The sequence below is a fragment of the Chrysoperla carnea genome, chromosome 5 (genome assembly GCF_905475395.1).
Source record: "Chrysoperla carnea chromosome 5, inChrCarn1.1, whole genome shotgun sequence".
NCBI lineage: Eukaryota > Metazoa > Arthropoda > Insecta > Neuroptera > Chrysopidae > Chrysoperla > Chrysoperla carnea.
The window spans coordinates 36,976,388-37,000,486 of NC_058341.1; the positions used below are offsets into that span (position 1 = coordinate 36,976,388).

Here is a 24,099-nt window from a genome sequence, read left to right on the forward strand (position 1 = left end):
AAATATGAAATTTTGGATTAAACTCAAAAGTCATTTAAAAATTGTTCTTCGTTATTCATAAACAAAAAGCTAAAAGATAATACAATATAACTAAATTATTGGCTACAGGCTAATATAAGTTATAATATTTTAGTTTGAAAGAAAAAGTTTCATTTATGTATATTGCGAGTTTTGATTTCAAAGTTGAGAGTTCTGAACACGAAGGCTAGATAAATATTTATCTAACGTTCGTACTGTTCGTAGTTATGAATTTAAGTAATAATAAGGCTATTCGTACACAATTACACAAGCGAGTCTCTAGCGTGAATACTTTTAAAGATAAATTATCTGAAAAGATGGTTATTATCATTACAAGTTGGTTGGGACGAGTTTGTCGACAATAGAAGAGTTTAATGGGTTCTGAAGTTTTTAGTCCTTGTATTCAAAAATGGGACACTATTACAGAAAACGGAAATATTCTATTTAAGCGGTAGAGGCCCGCTTGTCTACGAATAGTCTCATCCTTTAAGTAAATAGTATGCTGGGTTACAGATTAAAGATACTTAAAATCAGATTTTAAAAATTCTAATTAGAAGTCTTATAGAATACCCAACATATAAATAAATGACTACTTCATAGTCTACCGGAATTATACACGGTATATCTGAACTAATGATCAATAATCAAGGGGCTAATAGGGTAAAACGAAATAAGTATTCGATATGAAGAACATTTTTACTACCCGTCTACCTCCAAAGGGTATTAGACATGCGTCAGAAGTTTACACATCGTGTCGAATCTTTACCGAGCCCGTTGTTTTTTGGGGAAAAAGTTTATAATAAAACAAACAGCTTTAATTACAATTTTGCTCGTTATTTAACTGTTTGCACTAGAGCCCAGCAAGAGCAGTAAGTCGAAAGTTGTTAAATATAACTGTTAGAAATAGAGCAAAACTTTGTACGAACTAAAATTCAACGGACTCGTCAGAAATTTGACATGGTGAGCAAACTTCTGACGCCTGTGGCTCCGAAGAGTATCGTTTTTTAACAAATGTTTTATATATCAAAATGCTAGTGCTGGCATACTCTATCCCCTCCTTAATTATTGAACATTTAGTTTGATACACGCTATAGAAAATAGTTTGGGTGGCCGTCAGCATATAATGCCATTAATAAATACACCTATAAAAATTCAACAAACACGCCAATTTTTTTGTGACACTTAGCGACAGATCGCTTTTCGACATTTAAATTCTATAGCTATAACAATCCTTTCCCATCTAATAACTAAAGCATTTTCCAACTTTGTACCTACAATAATAATTTAAAAAAATTTAATTATTGTATTCTAGGCATTGGTAATTATCTGCACATTTATCAAAGATGTAATTTACTATTGTTATTCAAAAAAGAAATTTTCGATGGACAAAAAATTCATAGTATTAACTGCGAAAATAAACCATTAATTATATTTGGTGGCCGTGAGCTATGTACGTTTACTTTGCATTTACAAGAGGAGTATAATGTTGATAAATTTATTCACAATTTGCAAAACATACAGTATGATGATTGGATATTGGATGCAATTATACATCGTAATGAGATTATTACAATATCTGCACATAATGTTGTAATTGGCAAAGATTTAAAAGATAATAATATAAAATGGGAGAAACCATGCGATGTTAATTCTATTTTATATGGAGCTACTATAGCAAAGAAAAACAATGAATTGTTTATATTGGCTGGAACAGTTTTTAGTGAAATACTTATTTGGTCACCGAATGTATCTTCAAGTGTTTTATATCGTTTAACTGGGCATGAAGTAAGTTTTAAATGCTATATTTACTTTCTCTTGGACCCTGGTGTATATGTCGCAGCCAACTAGCTTAATCAGCCCTTCAATTAACAGTTTAGTCTTTTTACTAAACGGCGCTGTACAACTAGCGACCTGAATGATATTCAGCCCTAGCGTGAAATACAATATTTTATAAACTGAAATATCTGACATTAGAAATTGTTTATTTGTGCAATTTAAAATATAACATAAAATTATTTGGTAATTATGAGATCAAATAGCGCAACTTAATAACATAGTATACATGTAAGTAATTAAAATATCATTTATAAACGCAAGTTAAACTTCCATGGCATTTAGATCCGCAAAGAACTTTGTTTTTAAAACAAGCACATCTATTATTACGACACTGATTCACAGCAGGCTAACAACAATGTTTTTTGGAATCCCTGGCCACCAAAAGGTGATTCACTTGCCAAAGCCTCTCTCAAAGAAATTAGACTTTCTGAAATTTTGTCGCCATAGTTTATACTGAGTACTGCAACTCTTACCGTGAAAATCAGTTTTTAATAGTACTATATTTAGTTCCAAATTTTTGTCAACAACACTCTTCCATTGTATTTTTTTTTTGCGCAAATGCAATTTTTGCGAGAAACACCTACAATATTGTTCCTTACCGACGCCACATTGACAATATATAGGTTTCTTCGCCAGGTGGTAGAAAGCGGAACTGAATTTTAATGACTAGGGCAGACAAGTAGTTATACTTATCGATTCAAGTCATTTACATAGCTGTTTGATTTAAGGGATGTATATTGTTCATACCGCTAGTTGAACGGCACCGTTTAGTAAAAAGGCTAGGCATTTAAATAAACGTCTAATTCATTATTTGGCGGCGACATATAAACTAGCTATACACCAAATCCTACTTACATTGAGTATAGAATCCCGGAGCAAAAAGAACTATAGTTAACTGTTTGAATTCTATGAGGATAGTCTACATAATTTTCCTCGTTACTTGAGTCTAGATGGGTAAAACTTAATAATTTTTTTTTTACCTTAGGGAGTTATATTTTCAATAACTTGGAATGAAAAGAAAAATATTATCTGTTCGACGTCAGACGATCGTACTGTACGATTGTGGAAAGTAAATTTCAATTTAAATAACGAAAATAAAGAACCAGCACAGGCAATTGAAATCAAACCAAAAATTGTAATGTATGGTCACACAGCTCGGGTAATGCGTGCAAAAATTTTATCTGATTGTATCATTTCAATTGGCGAGGATTCATTAATCAATATTTGGAATCATAATGGTGGTCATTTACGTAAAATTGAAGCACATCAAAATGACTGTATATGGTCGCTGGATTGCGATGAGACATACAATCAATTGATCACTGGAGGTGGAGATTCTGGTATATGTTTACATTCAATTAAAGAAGATATGCGTAAGAATGTAATTGTGTGTCCATCTAATGATGAAAAAAATGCTTTTAAAAAGACATGTTTTTTAAATGAATCGAATCTTGTTATTATCACTGAATTAGGAACACTTTATCATTTTAATTGTAATAGTGGTATTAAAATTGTTGCAGAAATTAAAGGCTTTCAGAAAATTTTGTTGGAAGTATCACCAGATCGTGTACACGTTGCTGTTGTTGGTAAGAAAAAGAAGTTCTAGTAGTGAAGTTCTATTTTACCCAAAGACCAGTAAAATTGCTTTTTTAAAGCAAATTAAAATAAAAAATTATTGAATCATACCATTATGTTATAGGCACACATATAATTGATATAACATATTTTTTTCCTTTTGAAAAAAGTTGTTAAAATTGTGCTAAAATGCATTAAATTTGATAAAAAATGTTTGCAAATCTGATTAAAATACAAAATGCAAATAAAATTCATGAAATTAAAAAATATTTAATTACTCGTTTTATCCCGTAATATTGAATTACTCGGCAGTACTCAAATTACCCGAAAAACGGGTAATTACCGGGGCACTGGCAACATTGAGGTCTAGAGTTTTCAAGAGCTAGAGAATTTTAGTTCGGGTTAAGAAAAAAACAGAAAATATCTTAAAAATTTAAATATTTTCATAATAAATATTTAATAGAGAATTTTTGGTAGCGGGAAGTCTATTAGAATAGACTTCATCTACGACAACGTTTCCGTACAATTCAGTTTTTTATTTAATCGTTTTCGATTTTATGGGTTTGATGCGTGTAGATTGTGTCACATTTTTCTGGTTTCTTTTTCAATTCATTAAGCCTGACTGTAACATACTGTGTTCTTTAGTTTGATTCGAATGTCCAGAGTTTCTAATTAAACGCCTGTTCCTATCCTCACATGTAGCCATTTTAAGAAATATTTCAATTACTTTTTAGGTGCTGATAATGTAATTTTCATTTATCACCTGATAAAATGTGAACTAACTGAGAAAAAAACAATTAAAATCGATACAAGCGATACCATTTTGTCCTTACATTGGTTAAATGGAAGCAATATATTAATTTGTGATAGTTTAGGCCAGTTAAAACTTGGCAATGTTGAAGATGGATTATTCAATATTTGTGGTATTTTACCCAAAACTAAAGAACGATGGACAACTGCTGCTTGTAAACATAAACAGTTTATTATAGTTGGAGACCGAGGCGGCAATATCCATCTGTTTGATGAATTCAATAATTTACATCAAACATTATTAAAAGTTCATGGACGTTTGGGTATTCCTTGTTTGAAAATAATCAATTCAATATTAATAACAACAGGTAAGCATTAAAATTTTGTAATTTTTTATGTTACACTTCAAGCGTGGAATCAGATAGTTTTTAGGAAGGGACACTACTAACTTTTCATAAGCATTTTTTGGGTAATGATTTTCATATTCTTATTTTTTAATTTTGTTACTTAAAATAACAGGAAAATATTGTTCATTTTGCGATTGAACGAAAAATTTCTCAGATATCGTATGGAATTGCTCCGGGATAATAAGCCTTCTTAAATGAATTAAATTATTACATTTTTATCACCTATTAAAATCACCTACTTAGTACATTTATAAAAAACAAAAACCCGCTAAAACCCTTGAGAGCGTAAATTAGAACAAAATTTTTCGTTCATTTTTTCCAAAACTATAAAAGATAGGCAGTTTGAAATTTGCAGGTAGATTCAACTAATGGTCTTTTGAAAGATGCTCGAGAAACGATAAAAAATTCTAGAAAATTTTTGAAAGAATACATATACCTTTGAAAAAATCAAAGAAATCACAAATTTGTTCCGGAATTTGGTGAAATTTGATAAATAGGGTAATTTTATAGATCTGTCGATTTGAAAAATATTAAAATTGTCCGACTCTTGGCAATTAAATCATGGCTAAATTGTAAAATACTTTCGAACGAATTTTCTGGAAGGTGCGATCCTTACTGATCGATTCTAGACCCCGAAAACCACTAGTCTTATAATTAGTTCAAAATAAAATTTACGAATAGAGTATATTCTTTTTCAGGTCGGGATGGTATGGTAAAAAAATTTAAAATAAATGAAAATTCGAATAAATTGGAAATTTATTCATCGACAAAAATTCCTTTTAAGTGGTGTGCCAATGTAATTCAAAATCAATCTTTAGTAATTGGTTTCCTTGAATTTAATTTTGTTATATGGAGTATGAATTTAAATAGAAAAATTTTCGAATATAATTGTGGCGGAGGGCACCGCTCATGGGATTTATATATTTTAGATAAAAATCATTTTAAATTTATTTATATCAAGGACAAATATGTTCATGAAATAACAGTTTCTACAGATAGTTTTCGTAATTTGGAGCAAGGATTCCATAGTCATGAAATTAATACGATTATTCCTGTTTTATTCGAAAATAATTTAATTTCCGTATCCGGCGGTGAAGATACTACTTTAAGAATTAGTCGTTATACTAAGTCAAATTTCAGCATAATATCCACGCACAATTTTCATTTATCTAGTATTCGATGTTTATATTCAAATCAACTAACCGAAAACGAAACTTTAATATATTCGGCTGGTGGACGCGCACAGTTAGTTTTAAGTAAATTAGTTTATGAAAATAGCTCAATTGAATTTGATACCATTTTATCACAATCGTTAAAAATAAATAATCAAAAATTCGATCCCGAAACACGAATTATGGATGTTATTTCATTTCAGTCGGAAGATATGAACTTTTTAATTTTTATCGCATGTTCCGATGGAAATTTACGTGTATTTCGTTATAAATACAAGGAAAATAATTTAAATTTTATATATTCGAGTAATTTTCATAATTGTTGTATTACCAAATTAGGAATACTTCGAACCGATAAACTAGTTTTATTATCAATGGGTACAAATGGAAAAATTTTATTTTGGGATTTTTCATTTTTACTTGATAGTGATATTCCACAAAATGTGAATCCATTTTTTGTAATGAAAATTCATCAATCAGCAATAAATAGTTTTTCTTATAAGCAATACGACGAGAACATATTTTTATTAGCTACTGGTGGAGATGATTGTAAATTAAATTTATCGTTAATTGAACTTTTTGATGACGTTAAAGTTTTATCATCTTGGAATACGGATAAATATTTTTGCTCACAAGTTACTGGTATAATAATTATTGATCAATTTTTATTCGCTTGCTCAACTGATCAACGTGTTACAATTTGTGAGTTAATTGTAGTTGATAAAAAATATGTAGATTGTAAATTTGTTACACAAAAATGTTCGACTATATCAGATTTATTAGGTTTATGTAATTTTACCACTGCCGATGTAGATGATTATGCAATATGTGTTTATGGCAAAGGAATTGAAGTTTTTCGATTCAATAAAAATTGTCCTATTTTATCTTAAAAAGTGTTTTTTATAAATTTTATTTTTGGATCGTTGATTTCATCATTTTTCTCGACTATTTATAACCCTTCCATGTGATAGAAGTATCTCTCTGGATTTATTTACCTTATTTTAAATTTTTCAAATATCGCAGCTCCAGGTCAGTGCAGAGAGTGTATTTGATTGAAATTTAGTTTCTAGTTTCGATATTTTGGCTAAATTTGGATCATAACGATAACTTTTTAAAGCTTATAATAAATATTTACGGCTTTATTTATACAGCTATTGACACCGGATTCTGTGGCAAATATTTTTTGGATTTGACTAACCAGGTCAGTTAAGTCTTCGATTTTTTTTTTTTGAGTTTTAAATTTCAATTCTGTATGTATTTTATTGAATTAACAATTTTTAATAATTAAAAAAAATTTACAATTATTTAAATAAAAATAAGTAATACTGTTTACTGATAAGTAAGTAATAAAGAATTAAAAAATGTGATATATCTAATTAAAAAATTCTGGGAGAATATTGTATGAGATTTTATTAATTTGTTTAAAAAATTCTTTTCATTTTTATAAAACAGATGAATGAATAGCTTTGTCTAATATTTAAATTTTATAGTGTTTATTTCTATAATTTTTATGTAATTCATCGATAAAAATTAATAATTTCAGTCCTGTGGCAGGAATTATCCAGGGGAGGAGGGGTTCAAACTTTTGTTCAAATAAAACCAAGAAACTCTTTTTTCGAGTAAGAGAACATTTTATTATGTCAAAATGTGATTTTTAGTCTCTATTTTTTAATAAATAAGTCTGCGAGATACAGAAAAAAACTTTTACAACCTCAAATCTCCCAACTCGGGTCTTAATCATTTTTAACGGAATTAGTAAAAATTGAAATGTTACATTACGGAAATTGGTATTGCCATTAACATTGATGAAAAATTCTCTTTTGCTAGGTGAACTTTAACGGAAAGCTGATCATATTCATTGTGCTTGTCCTCTTGCAGCAGCGAATCGGGATTATCAGATTTGCTTTATTTGTCTTTCTTAACATTTAATTATGTTCGCGGGGGTGGGTGATAAAGACGATTTTTCTGAATAAAAAACCGTTGTAGTTCGCCATCGCTCACCCCTTATTTGGAAAGTTGAAATTGGCTAACCCGTGCTAATTGAACATGGGTTTGGTGAACCATACCTTGTTCAGCTATTATTTCAGTTTAGTTAGTACATGTTGAGTGCTCTTATATGTAATCAAACTTAAACTTAGTTTATAGAAATAAACTAATTAAGTAATAAAACTTTTATTATCGATCTAAAAATCAGGTAAAATTGTAGACAATTATTAAAAAGTTAAAAAATTCATATTTGCATCAAAATAAATTATAATATCTTATTTGCATTGATAAAATTTCAAGTACATCACTGGATTATACACACTTTAATAAGTGATCCATATCTTGAAATTCTACGAAATAAAATCATTCAATAATGACAATTGGACAAAATCTTATTTAAAAAATCAGATGTGAACATCACACATCTTCCATATACTGGAACAACAGAAACTTGTATATGATGTTTGAAAATAAATTGAACAAAAGCCAATGTTTCACAATAATTTTGCATTGTATGTTAAAAAAAAATTGAAATTCGTTCAAAACACTAAAATTTTCTCTTATCTATACTTGAATTGGAATTGTTTAACACTGAAATCTATCAAGCTCGAAATGTTAAGTACCTATCTGGGAATAATAATTCAAAAGCTATTGGACTTAGATATGATGCCGCGTTCCTTGGGTTTTCAAGCGTCAATTGGACGAACTTTTGTAACATCAACTAATATACTTAAGCATATTGCGAAAATACCACAATTTCAAAATATCTGCCCTTGAACGATTCCAAACCAATTTTTCGAGTTTCGTGTGTACAGTTCTATCATTCCAGAAATTTATCCAAACCACATCATTTTTAGCTTGCCTATTTTCCAAATTCGAATTCGATATATATTGAATTCGAATTTGGAGATATACGGTTGGAACTAGGTATCTTAATTGACCGCGGAAACCCCTCCGATGCCACCGATAGTTTTAAACAATCATGAAAAAAGTTCTGGATTTACAATCTGTCACTGCGTCTTAGTTTTTATGTAGCTAACGTAATTTGGCCCCCCATAAAATTTTTTTTCTGGTTACTTAATTTTAAATCTTTTTTAATCCATTGTTTGTCGTTTGTTCTTCATTGTTTGATTATTTAAATTGTTTGTTCGATCGTTGTTTATTTATTATTTATTAAACAATTATTTGTCATTAAGTTAGCCCCTCTCATTTATTTCCATTTTTTATTTCCTTAATCAATGTATTTTTAAGGAATTATTGATTGTTCGTTTATTATTAGCAATTGTTGGATTATAAATATTTCAAATTATTATTATTTTTTTTTTTTTCATTGAATAAAGAGGAAAAAGTGGAAATCAATATTATGGGGGGCTAACCTCATAACAAATAATTGTTTAATAAATAATAAATAAACAATGATCGAACAAATAATTTTAATTCTCAGACAATGAAGAGCAAACGACGAACAATAGAGTATAAAAGATTATAATTAATTAATCCGAAAATAAATTTTTGTGGGGGAGGGGGCGGGGGGTTGCAATTTACGTTAACTTTATATCCATGAATTTTTTTGTATATATATATATATATATTAGGAGAACATGTTCAACAAAATTCAAAATAAAACTTAACAAAGGACTGATAAAAAACATTTAATGATAAAATTGTTGAAAATTTAAAAAATTGAAAACGTTATCCCGAAAAATGTTTTTATACTGTATAAAATAACCATTATTCATTCATATTTATTTTAGGTGAAATATGTACAAATATATATAATAAAATATCGTTTTTATCTATTTTTCTGGTTTAATTATTATTATTCAATATTATACCTACATTTATCTTTTATCCTTTACATTGATTTTTTTAAGTTAATTCAATAATGGTGAGTAAAAAGAAATACTTATGGGTAAGTATATATTACATTATTGCTAAGTACAATATGTTAAAAGTGGGGTAGTGGCTATATCAGACGCCTCCGGTTACATAGAGCCTCGGTTCGTAACTAGTATTGTCCTGATTAATTTTTAATTAAATTATTAGTTATTATGCCGGGATGTCACTTTTTTAGATAATTTTTATGAGAACCGAAAGCGACAAATAAGTAAGAGAGGGAGGTATATTTTATGTTATTTTAATTCCCACGCCTTAATAGAAGAGATATTTATGACATAAGTAGGGGAATAGGGAAATATCATGTTTTCCTATTACAAAATCTTATAAAATTTCATTTAACAAGAATAAATTTTAGCATGTAACCATTATTAGTATATTTTTAATATTTTGTAATAGGCGAATATGTTATAAAAAAAGTGGGTTAAAATATAAAGCATGTTCTCTTGTTACAAAATTTCAAATTTTAGTCTCGAATAATGGTTATTTTATATAGTAAAAAATCAATTTTCGGGATAACGTTTTCAAATTAATATAAATAAATAAATATCGTTATATATTTTAAATTTTGTTTTATTTTATTCTATCCCATTTTTCCTTTCAGAACAAAATTATTAATTAACTAATTAATTTTTTTTTAGTAAAGGTACAAACAAATTCTTATAAAATATAGGTGAGATAAAGAAGTTGGATTGTAAATACGTAATATTCTTTTTGGATTTTCATTTTATTTTTGTGTGGTATTTGGTTTGTAAAAAAAAAGTTGATGCAAAAAAATTTTTTTAAGATGAAATTAATTATATGGAATTATATGCAAGTAATTCGTAAATAGTTTTTATGTATTTTGATTTCATTTAAATAAAGTTGAAAACTCAAACCCTGTTTTTATTTTATTTTTCCCCATCTCTCTGTAGCTATACAATATTATTTCAGTTAAAAATAGGTGAGTATTTCGAACTTCACGATAGGTAAGTATTTCAAACTTCGTTTGCCATTTTTTTTTGTAATAATACTACTCAAAATTTTCCGAAAATGAGCTTTACTTTTTGTTATAATTTAAGAAAGTCGAAAATATGAATATAATTATTTATTAATACGAATAACAGAGCCCTAATGGTGTAATGGTTAGCGTATCTGACTTCGAATAAATAGTCCCTTGGTTCGAAACTAGGTGAGGACATATATTAAAAAAAAGTTCATTAAATCTTTTAAGCAAAATCTGATTTTTATTTTCATTTTTTTTTCAAATTTCCACCACAGCATGTTTGCCTAGTAAATGATGAAAAAATTAGTTTTTTTTCGTTCAAAAACTTCAATTTTTTTCACATTTCTACTAGGAGAACATCAAGGACGGACGGAATAAGTAGTACCTGATAGCAAGGTAATTGTTGTCACCTCGTAAGTCAGAAAGTTAGTGGTCTGCACACCCGTGTTTGGTGAGTGTGACCTCTAGTGGGCAGACCAATAACTTTCTGCCAAAATAAAATTTTAGACTTTCGGGGTGAAAACACTTACTCGCCTTTCTCCTTATCAGGAACTACTAATTCCCACTTATGTTCTCCTAGTACAAATGTTGAAAAAATTGAAAATTTTTTCGAAATTATATTATTTTTTGAATATATAAAATTAAACTGACCAATTATTTATATTAGCTGACCAATTATCAGCGTATGCTTCCCGATCGCGCATAGGTGGAGTTTTTCCAATCTTTAATAAAAAATTTTCTGATGCTGACCAATTAATGAGACCAACTGACCTTTTATGACCAATTTCTGACCTTTCAGATGGTATAATTGGTCAATCGAAATTCCGCACATGAGGTGCTAAGATCGCGGAGCTTAATAGTTACATGCTAAAATTTATTCTTGTTAAATGAAATTTATAAGATTTTGTAATAGGAAAACATGATATATCACCCAAAAAAAATTAATTATGTTAGTCCCACTTTCCCCTACTTATGTCATAAATCACTCTTCTATCAGGGGGTGACATATATTTATAATAATTTAAATCCCCACCCTCTGACAGATAATGATTTATGACATATGCATAACTGACGTAGCGCATAAAAAATTCATTTAATCTGAAAGTAAAAATGTCAACCCCACCTGGATACGAAACAGCGTACCTTGGTTTCATAGGCAAGTGTTATACTCACACAGCTACCCGGTTTTTATATAACCATATAATTAACTAAATACTTACCTTTACTAAAAAATTAATTAGTTAATAATTTTGTTCTGAAAGGAAAAATGGGATAGAAAGAAATAAATCTAAATTTTAAATATATAACGATTTTTATTTATTTATATTAATTTTTATTAATTTAGAAAAAATGAAAACGTTATTCCGAAAATTGATTTTATACTGTATAAAATAAATTATGATTATTCCCACCCCCTGACAGAATAGTGATTTATGACATATGTATAATTGACGTTTATAGAGAGAGGGCGTGTTATATAGATAATTTAAACTACAAAAAGAGCGGAAAATTTTTAACATCATGAAAAATTCTTTTAATTTAAAAAAGAAAATGTTACCATCACCAGGATACGAACCATCGGATCTTGGTTTCGGAGGCAAGTGCTAAACCCACACAGCCACCCAGCTTATATATTCCCATATAATTAACTTAATACTTACCTTTACTAAATAATTAATTAATTATTAATTTTGTTCTGAAAGCAAAAATAGGATAGAAAATTTAAAAAATAAAACAAAATTTAAAATATATAAACGATTTGTATTTATTTATAAAAAAAAATGTACATTTTCATAAAACAAATTTACAAAGATTCTTCTTTTCTTATTAAAGTTTGTATCCAAAATAAATAAAATTCTAGCACTTTTATATAATAATAATAATATTAATAAAGGGTGTACCAAGATTAACGTCTGATTCAAACTTCTTGCGTTAATTTTGGAACACTTCTTTATAAAACTCAATATATACTTTCTTATAAATAGTACTAAGTAAACCATGGAGATATGAAGATAGCGAACGCTAGTCTGTAGGTGGATGTGATTAGCGAAGCAAGAGAAAAGACTGCCAGTGAGTTCCCCTGGGTCTTTGTCTAATAAATATACTTATACTTACTAATACATATAATAAGTACATATGTACATATGATTATGACAAGGACACAGGTGAACTCACTGACAATCTTCTCTCTCATCCATCTTATCGCATCCACTTACAAGCTAGCAGATTCCTCGCGTTCTCTATGTATAATTAATATTCTATGAACTAAACAGGTAAGGCACAAGAGCTTAATAACCAATTATTATGATGTTACAAGTTATTTTTGGTTTATGTTAGCTTTTTTATGTATATAGAAGTAAAATCGCACAAAAAAAAAACGAATTTAATTGTGTATGACTACTACTTATAACAATTAATACCATTATTCTAATTAATTAATATTTTTAATTAAATAATATATATATACTTCATAATTTCTTTATCAACGAACTTCTATAATGTAAATATTAATTATTGATTGGAAAATTTTCGAATAATAATATTTACTATTTAATATACGTATTAATATGTTTACAATTCAATTTAAGATTTGTTTTAGTATATTGATAAATTTTCATTGAAATTTTTATTTACATTTTTAATTAGGTATTGTATTAATTTTAGGGCTCAATTTATCTTTAGATCAAAACACAAACAAATTTATATGATTTTATATGCATATAGTTTTAGGTATTCTTTCTCTATTAATAACACATAATTAATCCGTATTTTATTACTAATTAAAATTAATATCGGGAGGCGATTGTTAGGATTCGATTAATTAATAAATAATAAAAATAACAAAAGATGATCTACCTCTGCGACCCGCTGAAGAGATAGTAGACAGACAGACTGATATATATAAACTATGACTTACGTGGCCAGATTGCCTTTTTATCCAAGCTTAAAGAAACAATTTTTTCCAACTCGAAAATTTTCCAACTTTTTTCCAATTTTTTCCAACTGGCCAGGACCCCTAAGTACTTGGCATTTACCCCCGTCCCCTCTTCTCGAAGCCATGTTGGGAATTTAATAAACATCAGAATAATACAATCTATGTCACTATGGTTGTACGTTATTCTATAAAATTGAATAAATTTATAGAACGGTAAATGACACTAGGGCTTTGAAAGGCTAGGGCCTTGAAACGACTTCTGCATTTTTATTCAATCTTCTTATTTGAATATCATCCACAATGAGTATTCATAAGTTTTTACCAAAAAAAAGGAAAATTTTTAAAGAATAAAGTTAAGTAAGAACTTGACAACAACCACTCAAATTTCTAGCCGTTCTGAAATATTGCATTAAGTTTTTAAAATTAGATTGCAATCAAAACATTTTAAATAGTTCGCGCTGTTCAGTTTAATTTTTCTAAATAACTATTATTTTATTAAGCTGATAACAGTAAATTGGCTATATAAATAGTATAAGTACATTATACAGGTACTTAAATTATATAATTACAGTGTAAAATACTTTTATGTGCAAAAGGCTGTGAAATTTCTTTGGTTTTCGATTCTTCATAACATTTTGATTGTTAATTGATTCATTTAAGGTAATTATTGTTTAAGACATCTTAAATATTTTTTTAGATTCTGACAGGTTGTTTGTAGGACGACATCTATAATGATTATAAAAATTAAAGTTTATAATCGCTGTTTATTTATAGATTTGAAATAGCTTTAACTATTCTTTTTTATTGGAGTCTTTTTTAATTTAATTTAATTACCTTCTTAATTTAAGACATATTTTTAATGCTCTAATTAAATAACTGTATTAGCAAACAGGAAAAAATATATCCCTTATATATAAATATGGATTTTATTATTTTGAACTTTTTTTAATTAATTAATACATATAATACTTGTCTTACCATTTAGTTTGCTTCGTTGCCTCCTGACGTTGGATCTTTTGTTTACTTGTTCCGCTATATCGGATTGTATAACTGTCTATACAATTGTCAAAGAGACCAGATTGATACACTTTTTGGATCAAAATTACTCTTGAAAACGATTTTTACTCAAATCAACGATCCTTTGAAAATTTAGAAAACCTTAAAAATTTCTGGAATTTAACCAAATGAGTATATATCTATAATATACAGTAATGAGTAATTTTATCCTAATTCAAAAATCGGGTTCATTTAACAATTAGGAGAGTATTTTTTGCGAAATCGTCAAAAATTCTGTCCAAAGAGCTTTTATATCGGAACGACTCTTTAGGTATACATATCGAAAAATATCCGTCCGTATAATCCAACGATATGAAAAGGTTGATTTTGCGATTGTACGATAAGTTTCTGAGGCATCGACTGAAGAAATTGCTGTGCAGTTTTATCTCTCGAATATGATTTTAGCCAAAAGAAATCAGATTTTGTGTTTATGGGTCCAAACAACTAGACAAATTTGATCTAAATTAGACCAAAATTTCAATATAGTCCTGTAAATGCATCTATTTATGAAATACATTTCCACTGACTATTAAGATATCCATTCATATTTTGAGCTGGGTACACTCATTGATTTTGTCTTTAAGTCGAGTACTTCAAACAGAAAACTTGGATCTTGGCGAGGTTATCGAACTGACTGAGCTGAGAAACAAATTTTGTTCAAAATAGAGAAAACATTGGAGGAGGGTTTAGAATAATTTGCAAAACCATCAGTAAAATATGCGTTGAATACGAAAGGAATTGCGGAAGCCAAGGCTCGCGTCAAAACAGACTCAACGCTCGAATGAACAGGTTGATTCAGTTGAAGATTATTTCCGAATCACAATCTAGATACCATTGTAACAAATTTTGCTCGCCCCTTTCTCAACAAAATGAAAAATTTTAATGAAGACAATTACCCTGAACTTTTTCAACTAGACTATTCAATTTTACAATGCTTCCCGTGACTGTTTGGCGAATCTGGGCGAAGAAGTTTGGCGAATACACCAACTTTGGCGAAAACACATTGCCGGACAGGACGTTAAAAATTCCTGGCAGTTTTACCTGTGACAAAAGCAACGAATGAACGCTCCTTTTGAACTAGAATCATCTCAAACATACCTCAGATCGACAATGTCTGAAGATCGGTTAAACGGCTTAGTCTCGCTTAATATAAGTCGATCGCAATGAAGAAGTCGATGCGCATCGAGTTTTGTAAAGTTTTTTCTGAACCTCTATTTTTTATTGACTTTATGACTTTACATGATGAACAAAAATTTGAACCGCCCTTGGATGATTCTTGCACATAGACCTGATTGGGGTGGTTAACTTTTGTGAGTTTATGCTTTAACTGCAACTACATGGTGTTATAGAAATTGAAAAATATATTGAAATTATTTTAATTGTCTTATTCGCTAATTAAAATTATCAATATGGGGAAAATAAATGTAGGGGTATCCTACCATTTTCTTCAACACCATTTATCGATACTAAAAATTTCCTTTCAAAACAAAGACTTGGTCACATTATAAGCCACATCTATTTATCATAATTATTGATGATATTCGAGAATATTTCTTCATTAGCGAAATTGTACGTTAATGTGGTCGTTATGGTGCACGCTAAATAATTGAATTGAAATTCAAGTTTTTAGATAGGAAATAATAACACCGGACGTAATTTAATTCAGCGAAATTATCTAAGAACTTACATGAAATCGATAAGCATCTTAATATTAAAGTGTCCTTTAAAAATTTATAAAGGGTTATTCCCAGTTTTAAAGATTGTTAATATTTTTAAAACAGAGTCCTAATTCAAACTTTATTATTATTATTTATTTAACAATTTATCATTTTGTTGCGGAGGTCATAAAATATGATATGACTTATTAAATACAAAGGAATTAATTATTCTTAAGATTCATTTATCATTGGGTGGGGGATTTATTAAAACCTTTATAAGGCGAATAAATTCCAAAATTGTCATCTAGAATTCTGTTTTAACTTTTTTTAATTAAGTGCCAACTTTTTTACAAGTGCCACAGTTTTGATTTTATTATAAAAGGTAAGTTTGATTTTATTTTATAATTCAAAAATAACGTATTTTTTAAGATACTCCTGTTAGCTTGTCCTATAACTAATTGCTTAACATTGTAAATCAATATAATTATTTTTCACCCACTTCTAATTATCATATCGGTGAAAAATTATGAAAATATGTGTAATTCTGATGGCAATATAAAATTGATATTCAAAAATATGCTATAAAATAGAAACTTACAATTGGTGGAAGCGGTGGGGAAAAGTATATTCATGTGGAACTGCTAGTAAATTAATTATTTAGTCTGAGAAAAATAAATAAAAAACAAGATACGCTTTTGTTGAAATATGGACTAAAAAGTACACAATAATTTTGACATAAACGTCATTGGCGTTGAAGAAAATCTATTGAATAGGAATTTCTTATCGAAAAATTGCAATAATTTAATTTAGTAGACGGTAAGATGAATAGTTTTCGAAGTGTTGCTTCTTCGTGTTCGATCTGAACCAATACTTCGAAAGCGGCTCATCAAATTGTCAGATCGGCGTAATATTATCGAAAATGAAAAAATATCGCGAGCTAAAGTTTGAATAGCGCGTTCTACAGTTAAGACTCTCAGCGAAAAAGCGGCCTAACTCTCAATTTTTTAGGCCATTTGTGCTCTGACGGCTTCAGTTAAATGAATAACTGGTAGAAACTGTTTTTCCAACACTATAATAGATTTCAATATATACAGTGTATTAAAATAATTTATTATGTTTTTATATCCCTTGATTATATCACCTGTCTAAAATACTTAAACGAAAATTATTATTATTAATAAGCCTATCACTGATTGAAGGGTTACTTACAAGTTATCAAAAATTATCATTTTATAAAAAAACGTTTTTTTATTTTAAATTAAATATAGTGTGTTCACGAATAGAGTTGTCAAGAAGAAAAAATAAAATTTCTTCTTATTTAACTACTATCCATTCTTTATAAAAATCTCTTCGGTTTTTTGTAAAGATTTGGCTATTCTACTCAAATCATCGAACATACTTCTAAATAAATAAAAATTTTCAAACGAAAATAATTAAATACAATTTTTTCCTTTAGCCAAGAAAATATCAAAGTATGGTGGAAGCGGTGGGAAGAAATAAGCAATTTAGTTTTAAAATGTTTCCGCCATATTTATATTTTCTCTTATGTTATAATATTGTCATCTGATTTACACATTTTCCTACGTTTCCAAGATTTACAAGTTTTCTTATTTTTAAAAACATGATTTAAAATCTAGCAAAGACAATTCAGTAAAAAAGTTTTATTTATTGTTCTTTAGTCAATTACACCCGTCAAAACTACAACACGGCATGTGGTTGCTTTATTAGTTATTCGTTTTGAAACTATTATTCAAGTTGCTAGATTAATATTTTTATAAATTTAAAGTACCAAAATTTAAAAAACCAAGTTAAGTGTTTCTAAAATAATCTTAACACTTCATGTATAAAAAAAGCATTGTATAAATGAAATAAATTAATTTGTCGAATATTTTTTAATTAAAACTAAGATTTTTGAAATATGTCTAGATGGCTGAACCAAAGATTCGAATTGTTGCTAAAAAAGTAACCCTTGGTGAAGGTCCGCATTGGGATGAAAAGAAACAAGCCCTTTATTATGTTGACATAAAAGGGCACTGCTTTCATAAATATACACCATCAAATGAAAAAGTAACAACTTGTAATTTTCCTGATGGAACTGTCTCCCTAGTTGTACCATTGAAGGATACTGAGAATAAATTTGTTGTAAGTCACAATAGAAAAATTGTGATCGTTACATGGGATGGAGTTAGTAATCAACCGTCTAATATTGAAGAAATTTGTGAAGTTGATACAGAGGATGCAATCCTAACAAATCGTATTAATGATGGAAAATGTGATCCTTATGGACGTTTATACGCTGGTTAGTATCAACAAAATTTTTTTAGATCAAGCCAATGGGTCAAGCTACATATGGTTTGTAGGCTAAATAAACTGCTATTATTACCCACATATAATTAGTCCGCGGGACAGCATATATTTTTTTAAATGATTAATACATACTTGAAACTTCGTGAGTGGCTTCTTTTTATCGAGTCTACCAAATTTTCTCTCTACGAAATTTTTCGAAAATGCGGCGTTTTCTAATGAGCATGATAATGTTATATCGATTTGCTTTTGTTTTGGACAGTTGTCAAAAAATTATTCAACCTAAGGAAGTTAAATATAGTTTATCTTTTTCAAGCAGAGCTTTTTGACAAGGATAGAAGATATAAGATATGTCTTTAATTGATTGAAAACAGTCCGAAACAAAGAAGAATCATTTTGTAAATGAAAAGCCCTATTCAATACAATCTTAGTTCACTTTTGTTGAATTGTTTAATAATTATTAATGTAAACAAGTGATCATAATGTCTGACAAATTCCCCTCTGCGTTTTTTAAGACCGAAAGCTTAAATATGATGTTATCATGCTCATTTGAAAAGGCAGTACTTTCGAAAAAAATTCGTAGAGAGAAAGTTTGATAGTTGCTATCCCCACGAGAAAATATCGCACTTTCCGTTCTGGTCGATAAATAAATCAAATAGTATATTTAGAAAATCACTATTAGTTAGCTTTCATTATTTTAAAGGGTTAATTAAGTTTCAGAAATTTCATCAATTTTCACATACTGTAATCTTAATCTAAAAATCAAACCTCTATACGTAATTCAAAATATTTGATACTCATTACACGTAGAAATTGATGCTTTTTAATTTTCAAAAGAATAAAATTTTTTTTTAAATAAACTGTTTAGAAGGCACGAGTCAAAACTGAAAATAATTCGAAAACTTTTAAGACACGTCTTGTTTGTCAAAAAATTAAATTAAAATCATTTTCAGCTTTCTCTGATTTATTTAGCTTACACCCTTTTTATTAATGTTTATTTACTGGGCTACAAACTTTTGCCCATGTAGGAAAGACTCTCACAATATTATTGTTAATGTAGGTACAATGGGGCATGAACCAAAAATTGGACAAATCGAGCATGGTATAGGATCTTTATATCTATTTGATTTGAAAAAACGTAATGCAAAAAAACTTTTGAGCAACATAACTATCGCAAATGGTGCTGCTTGGGATTTAAGTTTGAATAAAATGTATTATATTGACACGCTAACTCACCATGTTGAGCAATTCGATTATGATGCTCAAACCGGAAACATTTGTAAGTATATCTTCTTAATATGTAAAAAATCACGTGTCACGATGTTCGTTTACGCTAAGCTCAAAAATCTCAAAATTCAATGATCCCCATAGACTCTAATATTTAAATACTTAGCTATTCATTTAGTTTCAATACAAAAACGATAGATAATCTTACGTGGGAAAGATTAATTTTTTCCCTGATTCGATTAGAATAGCTTTGCCATCGATGCATCTCTTTGTAAGTAATTCTGCAGGCACCCATGAGCTTTCTATATCAATTTTTTGAAAAATGTAATAAATGAACATTTCGTTTGCTATATCGATGTTTAATTATGGATTTGTTGTTAAAAATTTTGTTAAATTTAATAACGTAGCAAATAGACAAGTGGTTTTCGATTTTGAAGAACATAAAATTCCTGGTAACCTTCCTGATGGTATGACAATTGATACTGAAGGTTGTTTGTGGGTTTGTTGCTTTAATGGTGGGCGTATTCTTCGTATTGATCCAAGAACCGGAAAATTATTACGAACAATTACATTTGATGCTCTTCAGGTAATAAATTTAGTATAAAAGTATCTAAATAATGATAAATAATAAATAATGATTAGTATAAAAGTGTCTGATAATAATGAAGTGTCAATAAGAAAATCCTTAAACGCTAAATCTTTAAAAAAAAAAAAAAAAACATAGCTTTATATATTTTATAATATTTTAGACTACATCGGCTGCGTTTGGGGGACCAAATTTGGACATATTATACGTAACAAGTGCAGCATTAGAAGGCGAAAGTAAAAATCCAAAAGCTGGATGTGTATTTGAAGTTACTGGTCTAGGTGTGAAAGGTTTTCCTGGAGATAAAGCCGTTTTATGATTTAAAAATGATTAATGTGGTTCTTGGAATTACATAATGATGGCTAATTAATGCTAATGTATTATAAATATATGAAATAAATTTTTTAATAAAATATTTGTTTAATTTTGTTTTATATACATAACGGACTGATTATCGAATTTTAAACAATCCAGTTGAAACTTTCTCTAACGAATAGTTTTTGGAAAAAATATGACAGGTAAAATTTGTTCGGCTTGGAGGAAGCAATTTTTATATGTCGATTAGATTCCATAGAAATTAGATGGAAAAACTTATATCGATAAATTTTTACATTCCAATTCCGCCGATAATAAGAGGTTGATGAAAAAATGTTTCTAACTAAAAGTTGTTTGTTATTTCATAAAGAAAAACATTCTAATTCAAACTTTTTCTCTATCTGTTACCGGTTATGAAATTGGGTAATTTTTCAAATGACCTTTAAAATCTAAGTCAAATTTAAGGCCTCTATGAAATGCCCCCCTTCGAAAGAACAATTTTTATTTGAGTTTTTTTTCAAAAGCCCTTTGTTAAAAAAAAATATTTCAGCTGGATTGTTAAAAAATTCATCCGGTATAATTTATTAAAAATTAGTAGGCGCAATCAATTAGCATCGCATTTTACACGTTATATGGTGTAATAAAATGAATAAATTGTAAAGAAGTTTTTTTGTATCTTACATAGAATACCTTGAAGATATTGCACCCCAGACCACAATAGAAAACGGATGACCGGATGCAATGTGACAAAACGGAAAAATCAATCAATTAAAATTTCTACTTTTACCCAATGACCAAACAAGCTAGTATTAGGTAAACATTCTCGTTAGCCCATGGCCCAAATAAATTGAAGAAAAATTGTAAACCATAAATTAGTAGTAATTGATTAAATATTAGGAGGCAACGAAGAAAACTAAAAAGTAAGCATGAAAAGTAAAATATTGTTAAGTATTAACAAAAATAATAAATGAGAACTCTAGGATATTTCGAATTTGTAGTGTATAAATACGTGTTTCGAGTACTATGTAGTCATCATCATTCATCAATAAGAATTAGCTGATCGTAATTACTCTTATAAAAAGTGTATGTTACTCGTGGCTAATTTTGTGACGGTCTGCATCTAATCAGCTAATTCATACTGATGATGACTACTTGGTAGTCAAAATTAGTATTTAAGTATATAATAAAAAAAAAAGATCTAGGAAGTTGGGACAAAAATCGAAATTTATTTTAAATATTTTGTAGTTAAAAATGAGTGTTCTTTAGCACTATTTTTAGGATGAATTATAATAATAAGAATTTTTGATAAATAATTGATAAAATTTGTGTTTTATAATGGCTAATGATAATTTTTGAATTTACTTAGATGGCTGAACCAAAAATTCGTATTGTTGCTAAAAAAGCAATCGTGGGTGAAGGTCCACATTGGGATGCGAAACAACAAGCACTTTATTACGTTGATATACCAGGACATTGCTTTCATAAATATACACCATCAAATGAAAAAGTAACAACTTGTAATTTTCCTGATGGAGCTGTGTCCTTGGTTGTACCATTGAAGGATACTGAGGATAAATTTGTTGTAAGTCACAATAGAAAAATTGTTATCGTTACCTGGGATGGAGTTAGCGATCAACCGACTAATATTGAAGAAATTTGTGAAGTTGATACAGCAGATGGAATCACTACAAATCGTCTTAATGATGGAAAATGTGACCCTTTTGGACGTTTATATGCTGGTTAGTATGAATACATTTTCTAGATTATCTTCAAGTAGCCTTAAAAATTTACCGGAAACATGATGTTTGTGTTAATGTTTAGGTACAATGGGATACGAGTCAAAACCTGGACACGTTGAGCTTGGAATGGGATCGTTATATTCATTTGATTTGAAAAATCGCAAAGCAAAGAAACTTGTGGGTGACATATCTATTGCAAATGGCTTGACATGGAATTTGAGCTTAAATAAAATGTACTATATTGATACTTTAACTCATAAAGTTGAGCAATTTGATTATGATGCTCAAACTGGAAATATTTGTAAGTATATACGACGCACTAACTATAATAACTATAATATTATTAAACTTGTAATTTGTATTAATTTTTCAATATTTTAATGGCATAGCAAACAGGGAAACGGTATTCGATTTCAATAAACATAAAATTCCTGGCAATCTTCCTGATGGAATGACTATTGATACTGAAGGTTGTTTATGGGTTTGTTGTTTTAATGGTGGACGTGTTCTTCGTATTGATCCTAAAACAGGCGAATTATTACGAACAATTACATTTGATGCTCTTCAGGTAATAATTTTTTTTAGTTCATATTTCACGGATATTTAAAATAGAAGATTGAAGAATAATTAGCAGATTAATCCATAAAATCAACTTGATAGTAAAATCAAGATAAAATTAGAACGATTCTTATCAAAATAAGGCTATAGGCTCAATTTTTTCTATCAAATAAAGATTCAAGTGTACTATAATATTTAAAATTAAAGGTTCATTAAATCCTAAAAAATTATTATATTTCAGACTACATCGGCTACGTTTGGTGGACCACATTTAGATATATTATACGTAACAAGTGCGGCAGTCGCAGATGAAAAAACAAATCCTAAAGCTGGATGTTTGTTTGAAGTCACTGGATTAGGTGTGACAGGTTTACCCGGAGATAATGCTGTTTTATGATTTTAATATGACTAAAATACGACCCTTAAAATCAATATGTTCATGTAAAATACAATATGAAATAAAATTTTTAATGCATGTTTTTAAATTTATTTTTATTTGATAAGTTATAAAGAGTAAAAAAAACTTTTTAAATATTTTCTCACCTCCATATACAGACTGTAAATGATTTCATTTAAAGTGTGATACAAGCATCGCACTCCGGAATTCCAAAAATGTATACCAGGTAGGTATGTATTACAGTTCTCTCTCTGTCTTGGGCAATGCAAACACTAATAACCTGTTTTCCCATATTCAAAATATTCAGGGCCGAATTTAGAACGGGGCCAGCGGATCCAAAACCCCAGGGCCGCCACCAATTGGGATAAAATAGAAAATTGTTGTATTGTTTTTTAATTGATCCCAAATTCGATAGAAACTAAGAAAGGTTTTCTAGTGTAGTTCTAGAATAAACACAACGGAACCTTCTCAGTTGGAACTAAAGGCTAAACATCTTGTATGTCATTACCAATTGAGAATTTAGACTTAAATTTAGCTAATGTTGATTCATCTCGCCACTTTTTCAAAAGAGTATGCAAAGAAAAAGGATGAATCAAATGAAATTTTTCTCTACCGGATAATTTTGCAAAACAATGTGCAATCTACTTTTTATAACGTAGAAGTGGCACTTCGTATTTATTTATCGATGAGATGGTAACT

General features: G+C 28.8%; 3 protein-coding genes across 4 annotated transcripts; all 3 read left to right on the forward strand.

The window, feature by feature from the left end:
* Nucleotides 1-245: 245 nt before the first annotated feature.
* Nucleotides 246-18,052, forward strand: LOC123301155 (WD repeat-containing protein 6). The gene is made up of 8 exons (XM_044883888.1): nt 246-354; nt 1,331-1,803; nt 2,840-3,440; nt 4,164-4,547; nt 5,285-6,022; nt 6,098-6,216; nt 6,262-6,609; nt 17,954-18,052. Exons 1-8 carry the CDS (start codon nt 246-248, stop codon nt 18,050-18,052), a joined length of 2,871 nt encoding a protein of 956 aa, XP_044739823.1.
* Nucleotides 14,071-23,488, forward strand: LOC123299915 (regucalcin-like). 2 transcript variants are annotated; one of them, XM_044882334.1, is made up of 5 exons: nt 14,071-14,220; nt 22,073-22,445; nt 22,528-22,746; nt 22,835-23,013; nt 23,245-23,488. In XM_044882334.1, exons 2-5 carry the CDS (start codon nt 22,073-22,075, stop codon nt 23,398-23,400), a joined length of 927 nt encoding a protein of 308 aa, XP_044738269.1. In that variant the 5' UTR covers nt 14,071-14,220; the 3' UTR covers nt 23,401-23,488. The 2 variants fall into 2 exon arrangements, with proteins under 2 accessions (XP_044738269.1, XP_044738270.1); XM_044882335.1 differs by lacking the exon at nt 14,071-14,220 and adding an exon at nt 15,387-15,405.
* Nucleotides 16,592-20,783, forward strand: LOC123299914 (regucalcin-like). The gene is made up of 5 exons (XM_044882333.1): nt 16,592-16,656; nt 18,201-18,573; nt 19,639-19,857; nt 20,213-20,391; nt 20,555-20,783. The coding sequence occupies exons 2-5, from the start codon at nt 18,201-18,203 to the stop codon at nt 20,708-20,710; spliced, it is 927 nt and encodes a 308-aa protein (XP_044738268.1). The 5' UTR covers nt 16,592-16,656; the 3' UTR covers nt 20,711-20,783.
* Nucleotides 23,489-24,099: the final 611 nt, after the last annotated feature.

What these genes read in the sequence shown, in the direction of transcription:
- LOC123301155 (XM_044883888.1), top strand. Translation starts at nt 246, where the DNA reads ATGAATTTAAGTAATAATAAGGCTATTCGTACACAATTACACAAGCGA. An exon ending in TGTACACGTTGCTGTTGTTG is followed by an intron (nt 3,441 to 4,163) that starts GTAAGAAAAAGA and finishes ATTACTTTTTAG; the next exon opens with GTGCTGATAATGTAATTTTC. An exon ending in TTCAATATTAATAACAACAG is followed by an intron (nt 4,548 to 5,284) that starts GTAAGCATTAAA and finishes ATTCTTTTTCAG; the next exon opens with GTCGGGATGGTATGGTAAAA.
- LOC123299915 (XM_044882334.1), top strand. Translation starts at nt 22,073, where the DNA reads ATGGCTGAACCAAAAATTCGTATTGTTGCTAAAAAAGCAATCGTGGGT. An exon ending in TTTTGGACGTTTATATGCTG is followed by an intron (nt 22,446 to 22,527) that starts GTTAGTATGAAT and finishes GTTAATGTTTAG; the next exon opens with GTACAATGGGATACGAGTCA. An exon ending in TGCTCAAACTGGAAATATTT is followed by an intron (nt 22,747 to 22,834) that starts GTAAGTATATAC and finishes TTAATGGCATAG; the next exon opens with CAAACAGGGAAACGGTATTC.
- LOC123299914 (XM_044882333.1), top strand. Translation starts at nt 18,201, where the DNA reads ATGGCTGAACCAAAGATTCGAATTGTTGCTAAAAAAGTAACCCTTGGT. An exon ending in TTATGGACGTTTATACGCTG is followed by an intron (nt 18,574 to 19,638) that starts GTTAGTATCAAC and finishes TTGTTAATGTAG; the next exon opens with GTACAATGGGGCATGAACCA. An exon ending in TTACATTTGATGCTCTTCAG is followed by an intron (nt 20,392 to 20,554) that starts GTAATAAATTTA and finishes ATAATATTTTAG; the next exon opens with ACTACATCGGCTGCGTTTGG.